The 11,329-nt window shown below is 45.8% G+C and overlaps 1 protein-coding gene across 1 annotated transcript; it reads right to left on the bottom strand.

Annotated features, from left to right (window-relative positions):
• Nucleotides 1-2,725: 2,725 nt before the first annotated feature.
• On the bottom strand, nt 2,726-6,444 carry LOC124704028 (eukaryotic peptide chain release factor subunit 1-3-like). Its single transcript, XM_047236263.1, has 3 exons — nt 6,369-6,444; nt 3,116-4,541; nt 2,726-3,031 (listed from the first exon to the last, which is right to left on the bottom strand). Exon 2 carries the CDS (start codon nt 4,512-4,514, stop codon nt 3,201-3,203), a length of 1,314 nt encoding a protein of 437 aa, XP_047092219.1. The 5' UTR covers nt 4,515-4,541; nt 6,369-6,444; the 3' UTR covers nt 2,726-3,031; nt 3,116-3,200.
• Nucleotides 6,445-11,329: the final 4,885 nt, after the last annotated feature.

An 11,329-nucleotide genomic window follows, 5' to 3' on the forward strand; every position in this document is an offset into this window, starting at 1 on the left:
GGATGCTCTAGGCACGCCGGACACAACGAAAATCGAGGCGAGGAGTGGCGGGCCCGACGCGTCAACGACACATAAAAATTCCACCCTCCCTCCCACCATATCGCGCCTCTCGCGCCACAACCCGCCCTCCAGCCGCACTTTTCTGCCCTCCCAAAAGCTTTCACCGCCTATCTCGCCGATTCATTTCTCCCTCCCGCCGTCGCTACTCTCTCCCTACCGCCGCCGCTACCCTCTCCCATCCATTGCGCCGCCGACATGCCCCAAAAAATGGCCAAGAAAGCGGCCACCAAGCCGCCGGGCAATGAGGCAGGGACGAAAGGGCCGAAGGGCCCTCTTCGCGAAGCCGCGGAAAGTGCCATCGGCGAGGAAGAAGCTGAATGGCTGGACCGACGAAAGGTGGGAGGAAGACTGCATGCGGCGCAAGCTGTCGACGGCGTTGCGGAGGGGACGGCGGATGGTGGAGCATGAGAATAAGTCAGAGGCGGTGTGTGCGCACCAGAAGGCCGTATTGGCCGCGTGTATCGCTGCTACCAACGCGAGCCCATGGAGTACGTCGGCCATCGCGCACATTCCGGGAGTGGCGTCCCCGTCGACACCTGGTTTCTTCAACGAGGGCCCTTCTGCGACTCCAGGGTGCGTGACACCGAACTTTTCGCCGCGGTACGAGGTTGCGCTGCCGCATGGCGGCTTCAACCCAAACGACGTGTTCTACTTCCCGGCGCGGATGGAGCCCCGTTCACTGGCCGCAGCGGTCCGCTCGAATTCGAGGACGCCGGTGGTTCGTTTGGGGAGGAGGAGGAGGAGGAGGAGGAGGAGGAGGAGGAGGGGAGTACGAGGGGTGGAGGAGGACGACGACGATGACGAAGAGGGCGGCGACAAAGAGGACGACGAGGATGAGGATGCCGCGGAGGATGCATAGGGTCTCGTGGAGGTTGACGCGGCCGGTGTGAGGAAGAAGAGGAAGAAGAAGGCGACCTCGGGCACACGAGGCCCCAAGTGGAAGGTTCTGGAGGATGAATGCCTCTGCGAGTCGTGATCGACGGTGAGCCATGGCTCGTTCTGTAATATGATCGCGCGTCAAGTACTTTGATTGCGGCTAGTTCGATCGCGACGACTTCAGAACGATCTCTTTTGAACGTGAACTATTTGAATTTATATTTGGGAGCCCCATTTAGGGGACGCGGCTGGGGAGCGACGTCCCCCAAACACGACACGAAGAAAACACGTCCCCAAATGCTCGATCCGGCGCCGTTTAGGGGGACACAGCTGGAGATGCTCTTAGACACTCAAAGTTAACAAGATCTATCATATGCAAAACTACCTGGAAGACAAGATGATGGGCATAGCTCCAGGCATCTTTGAAGATTGTGCTCTCTTATGGTGGGAACAAATGCGAGTTGCCACCGGAATGGCTAACGTCCAATCAGAACATGGGAGGCAATGAAAGAAGAAATGCATTCCCACTTAGTGTTCTAGTGCATTACACACGTTACTTCTACAAGAAACTTCAAGAGCTTAAACAAGGGGCAAGAAATGTGGGAGAATATAACAAAGAAATGCCTAGGCAGCTCAATGGAAATAAAAATATGGCACGGTGATTGATTCATCAGTCTTGTATTTGGTGTTTCTTGCAATTTCCTGCAGTTAATAGTAGAAAAGATGAGTTGATTAACTGTAAAGCCAGTTAGCAAATTTAGCCAACTGAGCTGACACCCCAAAATTAGGCAGCGCACCTCCTTGCCTGAAGGAAAACAAGCTCATTCGTCTCTGTCCGCTGTCTAAGTTTGCCTTCCTCGGGCAAATCCGTTCTGGCCTCAGCCAAGAATCATGCATGAGCAGTTTGCATGCCAGCCTCCACCACACACGTACGCGCAGCTGGTTCTCCACGGTCCTGAGCCCCGCACGCGCGCCACCGCCGTCGCATCTTCGCCATCATGGCCGCGGCGCTCGTCAAGATCGTCGCCCTCGTCGCCGCCATGGCCGCGGTGGTCGCGCTCAGCTTCTTCCTCCGGTACCGGTGCCGCCACCTGCCGTCCCCGTTCCTGCCCGGCGGGGAGCGGCTGGTGATCGTGGTGATCAACGAGCAGCAGGTCGGCGAGGAGCTGGACCTCACCGACGGCAACGTGCAGCTCCTCTGCCACGGCTACAGCGAGCACAACCTGAGCAACTCCGTGTGGTCGACGCGCGCCGATATCCCCAGCGCCGCGGCGGCGCACATGACGCTGCCGGCCGTGCGCGGCGACGAGGTGTTCGAGGTGCTGTGCTCGTACCGCGGCTCCAACCGCTGCTGGGCGCACGGCGTGCGGCTGTTCTGGAACCCGGGCCACGACGTGCTCCTCTGCAGGGAGTTGGGCGGCGGGTGCGAGGTCAGGTTCCGCAAGGACGGCGGCGTCGAGAAGCAGTACGGGACGGCGGGGTACAAGGCGCAGTACGACGCGCAGCCCCCCTTGTTCCTGGGCTTCGTGCCGGACTTCGACAACGCCAGGGACGGCGTCTGCTCGTCGTCGAGCTGCATCGGCAGGACGGTCAACAGGGTGATCGGCGAGGAGAGCTGCTGCGACGATTCCTGCGGGGGATGGGAGATGGCAGCGCCAAAGAAATCATCGTGATCGGTTGCATGATTGTAGAACACCTTCCTCATTTCTGTATCATGTGTAGAGTACCTGATTTTCTTTATGATGTAGAGTATGCAACTAGAAACTGATTAATAGGAAAAAAAAACAGATACACTTGAATCCCAATCCAATTTAACCTTTCGGCATGACAAGTTGACAACAGTAGCTTACAATAACTCAAATTTAGGACAGACTTTTTCCCCATTGGACCACTTGCTAAAAGTCGAAACTTAGACAGACTCTCAGTTCACATAACAGCAAAATAGGAGGTAACAACCAAGTTTTGTATCACACAGTTCTCATTGTGATTTAGGAGAATAACATCTCGACACCATTTAACCGACGACTTGTGATTGTATCATTTCAGACTTCCAAAGCAGAATATGAAGCTCCCCCGCGCCCATCAGTCAATGGATCTGAAAATAGGAGAGGAGAGTTTCAGATATCATGTAATCGGCAATGGAATTATTATAAGCTAATGCATAGGGAACGAAACTCACAGCTCCTTTGAAGTGCTCCAGAACAAATAGTCGAGCAGAATTCAGAATTAATCGTGATTGCATCTGGCATTTGACTGATTAGTTGCTAATCAGAGTCTTCGTAGACACCCTCATCATCATCAAGATCATCAAAAGAACGAATGTCCAGCTGGTAGCGCAGGATACCACCAATGCCACCAAATCCTCGGCAAAACTGTGAGCCCTCTTGAGATTTGTTGGTAACGAATTCAAGAGTGCACCCGAACTTCTTGTATTCATTAGCAAACCATTCCAAAAGAGTTGTTTTCTCCTGAACTTCCAGCTCAGCATTGGTTTCTGCATCACGGAAATTGCTCTGGTCAGCTTCAGTCTCTTTGTTGAGATGTTTTATGATAATTTCTCCACTTGCGCTGTGCTTAAGCACATATCGGTTGACATCAAGGTTTTCCCACACCATCAGAGTTTCAACAGCACCCATCTCAAGAGCCTTCAGGGTGTCATCAACGCCAAAGACATACTTCCCAGTATCTTGACTGATCTCTTCAAAGTACTTCCCAATCAACTTCTTCTCCTGTATGAACTTCACATTTGCTAGAATCTCAGCTGATAACTCAATGGCTTGGTTGAAACCGTTCTCACCACCATATGAAACATCAACCACATTCAGTATTTTGGTCTGAAGGCGCTGGTCAAACATGTCAGATTGGCTCAGTTCTGTTTTAAAATCAGCAGAACCAGCCAATATTAGTCCCGCAACATTAGGCTGGCTGGTAGCTGGGTTGATGAAGAACTGAGTGGCAAGTTCAGCTGTCTTCCGAACGTAATTATGACGCTTTTCCATCCGAAGGCGAGCGAAACGAAGAGCAGATTGCCCTCCTCTTCCATGCTTCTTTGGGAGATCTACAGTAAATTTGTGAAGCACTTCACGAGTGTTGCCACTAAGTGTGCCGAAAAGAGTTCCATTACCATCCATAATAATGAACCCAAACTTGTCATCAGATTCCAAGAGCTCACTCAAGGCTTCAGTGTGAAATTTGTTGTCGCAAAGGTACAAGGATGCATTGATAGGCTTGAATGGCTCAAAATCAATAGTAACCTTCTTCTCCTTGCCATCGTCAGTAAGAATTGTTCCAGTGTAGAGAACTAACCCATTTGGTGGAACCCTATTATACAGCTTCAGCCTCTGCTGAGCTGAGGTGATGGCTGCCAGAACAGATTGGCGGTTGACTCTACTCTTGATATTTGAAGCGGTACCATATTCATCACCCAGCATCTTGGTCACACGTGAGACTTGATCACGTGGAGGCATAATCAGAGAGATCATGCTTGTGCCATTGCCCCTAGCAGATTCAAGTCCCTTGATCAGCTTCTTAATCTTCCACATCTCAATATTCTTGTCGGTTTCATGACTATCAGACATCTTGACAAACTAGCGTGCTCAATTCACCTGCAGAATATAGAAGCTTTTTTTAGGATAAACAGTAGGGAATATAGAAGCTATCAACTGTATGAAAGGGATTAAATGGGAGCTGACAGCAAACAAGTGATAAAAAATGGAGTCTAAGATATTGCTGTCAGGGAATTAACTTAAGCTTTTGCCTGAAAATAGAGAGTGGGTGCACCCAAAGGCTATACAAAGCATGCACATTAGCCTGTTCCAGTAGCTGCAGTGCCATTTTACTACGAGACTAAAATCAACATGCAATCTGCGTCAACTTTTGGACAGAATACAGTCGTAGCTAAGTGGATAGGTTTGCAAGCTTTTAATTACCCACAGCAATACGCCAACACCAGTAAATACCATGAGTTGTCGCCTTGTCGGAGCTGGACACCGACAGATACGGAAGGAATTGTATACGCATGCTATTCTTTAATACAAGCAAAAAAAGGAAAGTAAGGTCTGCCTCTTGTATTAAGATGTTAGAAATATTACAGTAAATTCCAAAACACGGGAAGTCTGGCCTTCAAACCAATCACTGGCGGAGCTTCTCAAGGGCAAAACTGGGCCATGGCCCGCCCTGCCCAGGAGGAAAAATAACTTTTACACCTATGCAGCATCGATAAAGCCCACTAACCCAACCTAGGTCACGTGAGAGGCAAGCAAACATGCAGTTCATCCGTTCGGCAGTTCTCGTTCCACTTCGTCGCTCGGTTGTTCCTGCTCGTGAGCGGCTCATCCATGGCACTAGTTAGGCAGCAGGCGCAGGCTGCCAGAGAGCTAGCTACGGCCTACGGCCAGCAATTTCGATTAGACGACCTATTTAGAGAAGAATTGATTTGCTTTTCAAAAGACAGAGATGATGCAAATGACGTTGAGGAAGACTAGTTAAATGCCATCCCTACTATTTCCTTGTACCATTTTTTCCGATAAGGGCGCTTTATTACTCGAAGTATCAAGCATTACACCCAGCCTCTGCATAGCTAAGATGCACATAACCGTTTATGAATCCAGTATCCAAGCAAAAACGTGAGCTGTGTATGATCCGTTGAACCAAATGTACTGTGAGTATTGACTAATACTCATTTGTCTACTGAAGTCTATAGTTTACAATTGCAAGTTTTTATGCTCTCCTTTAGTTTGGCCCGCCCATGATTTTATTTGAAGCTCCGCCACTGAAACCAATTCTAAGCATTCTGCTAACTGACATGGTACACCCTCGATTCCCGCGAGCTTGACATCCTAAAACTGATATGCTCCTGGATGGTGTGCGCGGCATGTTGCAGCGTGCAGAGCTCGGCCTCGAACACCTCTACAAACTCAAGATCTAGAAGATCTAGAACTGCGGGCTACTTCTTACACGAGAGTACGAGACTAACAGATAGTTGTGCGTTCAAAAATAGGAAATACAATAGACCAGCCGACAAACAGAAAGATGTACCCTGGGTCCAATTTAATCCTAGAACAGGTTCTTCTCCACGAACATAGCTTCGAATCTTACAAGCATACGGGAAAAAAAATAATACGAAACCATGTAAAACAGGACAGATGAGGCACAGAAACATGAAAAAAGATGCGTGTAGCCCGGAAAATGGCGGCACGACATGGGTATCACCAATCCGCAGCAACACAAACTTAGCACGGAAAAGCCTAAGCAGCTAGCCTAGTCAGATCTGTGAGCCCGGAGCTAAGAGCGAGCACGACAGCGGCAAAACAAGAAACTAAGCTAATCTAAGCCGAAAACCGGGTAAGCAAGGGCGGATCTAGATGGCGGCGCCGCGAATTCGTCGAGGTTAGTCTGAGATTAGGGACTCACTAGATGCGCAAAAGCCTTACCTCAATAATCGATATCTGCGGACGAGGTAGAACGGGGAGGGCGATGGCGGCGAGGCGGCGACGGCGGCGGCGGCGGCGGAGGGGTTTGTGTAGTAGGGAAGGGAAGGACAGGGACGCAGGGTTGGGAGATGACTGGGTGAGGTTTCGGCGTTGACGGTAACGGTAAAGTACGGCACAGCGGCGGTGGACTTGACAGTGGGAGAGATCTCAGGGTACGTTGGGTTGCTGTCCAAGACGAATTTTACCAAAAGTTTGGCCGGTCAAAATTTTGGTCATTGTTTGCGTAGCCTGTCAATTTTTTGGTATGTTCTTCTTGACACAATAGGGAAGCTTTTTCTCCTTGCTAACATTGGGTTAATCATAGACAACCAAAAAATATAAAATATCCTGTGCTTTATCGGAAAAAAAATATCCTGTGAAAACCAAGTTAAGATGTAAACGGGTGAAAACTAAGTGAAACTATGTTTCAAAGTTCCATTTTGAAAAACAAATGCAGCGCTGATGTGATGTTCTACCAGCATGTAACTTCAAGTTCAGCAACAAATTCGTTTAGGAGGTGTGAAAAAAAAACAAAATCAACAACAAAAAATATGACATCACTATTCATGCATAACTTTTTTTTCTTGCCTTCAAAATAAATATTAGTTTGAACGTAAAATTTTACATGTTTCTATAAAAGATCACGTTTCTAACATACTTTATTATGGTGAGAATTTTTTAAAGCTTTTGAACGTGGTTTTCACGAAGTTTTCATTATGACTTGTTCACTCGGTTCAATAACATGAGATGCTTTCTCAAGCTAAAACCAATTACCAAATCGTTCTATTTAAAAAAAAAAAAGGCAAGCAAGCCTCCTCATTAAAAATCTTCCTGTCCCCTTCGGTACCCTGGAAGGAAAAGAGTGCGTCTGGAACTTGCTGTCGGAACCACAAGTACAATTACAAGTTTGTGAGTAAAGTCACATCTCTAAAAACAAAAGGTAAAATAAAATCGGGGGGAACATCCACCCAACTAAGAGTCTCCTTAGAACTAAAAGAAAATCTAGCTAATTCATGAGCTACTTGCTTAGCCTCTCTCTTACAGTGCAAAAACTAGATATCCGTCATTACGCTTGCTATCTGGAAAAAGGCAGCTAATATAGCAAAATAAGGGCCATTAATCTCCACCTCTCCAATGCATGCCTGAATTAGTTCCAGAGAATCAGACTCAATGATACATGACTACATGACGAACAACCAATTTTATCCAGAAATTTCAAACCTTTCAACAATGCATATGCTTCCGCAGTCGCTGCGCTCAAGAGATTATCCAGGGGACACACCATACCCCCTAAAACCTCGCCCTTTGCATTTCTAAGCACTGCACCCGCCGATCCAGTCCCATTCATAACATAGGAGGCATCGATATTTAACTTGAGCTGGCCTCTAGGAGGTTTTAGCCAATTTATTTATTTTACCACGGATTTACTTATTGCAGCCCCATAATTTGTCGTTATTGCATTGATCGCAAAGGCATAATTTTTTAGCGGGCAAACCCTCTCACCCTTTACCTTCTCCCTCCTTTGCCACCAAATGTACCAACTGGCCATGGCTATTATTTCATGTGAGTACACTTGCTCAAGATGTGTTACCGCCTTGTTCGGTGATCTCACGATATGCTCCAACACCATCGAGCCCTACCGATCTACACATAATGCTTGCTCAATCTCACTCATTAAACCCAATTATGTCCATACTTCCTTCGCTCTCTCACAACTGAACATGATATGATTAATATCTCCAGGACCAAGCTTACAGATTGAGCATTGCGGTGCAACTTTAATGTGACGATCAGTGAGAATGGCCATACCAGGGAGGACACCATGCAGCGCCTTCCACAAAAATATTTTCACTTTACTTGGGATATTGAGCTTCCACATAATTTCCCAAACTGGATTAACTTGGGTTGAACCTTGATCATCTCCTCTTCGAATAGTGTGACCAAACTGATTATCCCACTCAATATGGTAAGCCGACCGAACAGAAAACATGTAGTTCTTTGTTTTGTTCCAGGCAACAAAATCATTCGGTAGGTTCTGACTTAAAGGAATTCGCGGGATCCTTTCAGCATCAATCTGCAAGAATAAAGATCTAATAAGGTCCTCATCCCATGTATTTTTTACTAGATCAATCAGTTCATTTACTGTCCTTAACACAATGTGACCCCTCCTCGAACACACCCTTCTCGTCGGACTCGAAGGAATCCAATGATCCTACCATATATTAACATTCTCACCCTTACCAATTCTTCAAATATGTCTCTTTTTAAATGTCTGTAACCTGGCTATAATGCTTTGCCAAGTATAGGAAGAGCCTTGCTTTGGTCCTGCATTCAGAAGGCTAGTATTATGGAAATATTTCGCCTTTAGAACCCTAGCGCAAAGAAAATCCAGATTAGATAGCAAAGATTAGATAGCAATCTCCAGCTTTGTTTTGCCAACATTTCCATGTTAAAAGTATGAAGATCACGGAAGCACATACCACCCAGCTTTTTCGGAATACACATCTTCCACCATGCAAACCAATGCATTCTCCTCTTCTCATCCGTATCTCCCCACCAAAATCTGTCCATAGCATCATTAATAGCTTTACATAATTGTTTTGGTATCTTGAAAACTTCCATAGCAAAAACAGGAATAGCATGAATAATCACCTTTAATAAGATCTCCTTTCCCCCATAGATAGAAATCTTTTCTTCCATCCTTCCAATCTCTCAATAATTCTTTCAAGCAAATATATGAAGCTATCAGTACGGTCTAGACCAACCATGGATGGCAAGCCTAAGTATTTATCAGAAATTGCTTCAGTCATAATATTTAATTCTTCACAGAATTGACCATTTACCTCAACATCAACATTTGGGCCGAAGAAAATAATGCACTTTGCCTCACTCACCATCTGTCCTGAACTTGCACAATATTGATACAACACCTATCTCAATGAGGTTGCATTAGTTAAATTCTCCTTCATAAGTATTAGGGAATCATCAACAAAAAGTAAATGGGAAACTGATAGTGCATTTCTGCACACCCGAACACCTTCTATGCCAAGAACCTCCTCTCTATGAGCCAGAGCACTAGATAAACCCTCTGCATAAATAAGAAATAAATATGGTGATAAGGGATCCCCTTGGCGGAGACCTCTACTAGGAGTAAAATCCCCCGTCTCTTGATCATTGTATCCGACTTTATATCTCACCGAGCAAACACAAGCCATTAGCAGATCCACAAAGTCCTTTGAAAACCCAGCCGCATCATCATACACTCCAAAAATATCCACTCCATACGATCATATGCCTTGTGCATGTCCAATTTTACCGCACAAAGACCTTCCTTTCCTATCTTCTTGTTCTTTATTTTATGTAAGCACTCATACGCTATCAAAATATTATCAGAGGTCAGACTCCCCGGAACAAAAGCGCTTTGAACTTGTGAAATGATATCATCCAAAATCATTTTCAGCCGGCACGCTATCATCGTGGATATGACCTTGTATAGTACATTACAGAGGCTAATTGGCATGAACTGAATAATGCTCTCTGGAGCCTCTACCTTAGGGATTAAGACAATAATCGTATCGTTCCACCCGAAGGTCATACCTTCGTATTAATAGCCTCCAACACCTATTCAGTTAGCTTTTCTCCCAGAATATTCCAACATTTTTTGAAAAAAAGGGCATGAAGCCCATCCGATCATGGTGCTTTCATATCACCAATAGAGAATAAAACCTTCTTAACATCTTCGGTTGTGTGCGGTTTTAGAAGGTCTGCATCATCTCCTCCGCCACCCTCGGTGTTACCAACTGAATCAATGCAGGATCAGGTCCTTCCACCTCGGTAGTAAACAGGACCGCAAAATAACCTGAAATATGAGGATTCAGTTGCTCTTTACCTTCAAGAATATAACCATTCAGATTTTTCAGATTCTTAATTTTGTTTCTCTTTCTTCTACTAGACGCAAAGTTGTGAAAGAAATTTGTATTCTTGTCACCAAATTGTAGCCAGTTAACCCTGCTTCTCTGAGCCCAATACATTTCCTCTTGCTCCAACAATTTTTCTATTTCCATGGCAAGTTCTTTTTCTCTTATATTCTCCTCTGTTAGATCACTGCGAGTTAACTCTTCAAGTTCCCTTTTGACTGAATTAATTTTGTTCTGCGATTTCTTCAACACTGTTCTATCCCATCTATGCAAACTATCATGCACCAAGCCCAATCTACTAGCTAGCCCATTCTGATCCAGATAAGCCGAAGCTTTCCAGGCATCATCAACCACGCCATTAAAGTTTTTCTCCTTGAACCGACGGTCCTCTAACCTCTTGCCTTTGCTCTTCACCAAATTTCAGAAGAATTGGTCTGTGATCAGAGCGTCCATAATTTAGATTTTCCACCACTACATCAGGAAATTTCAACCTCCAATCATCACACGGCAAAGCTCGATCCAGTCTTTCTCTAGTACCCCCTCTATGCCATGTGAATTTATCTCCTACGTAACCAAGGTCAGTGAGACCACATTCAGACAAAGCATCTTGAAAAGCCATCAGACATTGATTCGGTCTTGGTCTACCCCCCTCTTTCTCAAATTGATACAATATTTCATTAAGGTCACCCATCACCAACCACGGCATAGATGAGTCTCCCTTCAACTCTCGCGGGCGATCCCAAGTTAGATGTTTGTCCGCCCATCTAGGTTCACCGTAAAACTCTGTAAACCTCCAAATGTTCTCTTGACTTGCGCCTATAAAAACATCAATATAATTCATAGTTTTATATCGTAGAGAAAGAACAACATCCTTCTTCCATAACACCAATAAACCTCCCTTACGACCATCACTAGTCACAACCTCCTTATGATCCATATTTAATCTCTTCCGAAGACACTCTGCATGCCACTCCTCCAAATGTGTCTCCATTAAGAAAATGACAT

Source organism: Lolium rigidum, chromosome 3 (assembly GCF_022539505.1).
Source record: "Lolium rigidum isolate FL_2022 chromosome 3, APGP_CSIRO_Lrig_0.1, whole genome shotgun sequence".
Lineage (NCBI taxonomy): Eukaryota > Viridiplantae > Streptophyta > Magnoliopsida > Poales > Poaceae > Lolium > Lolium rigidum.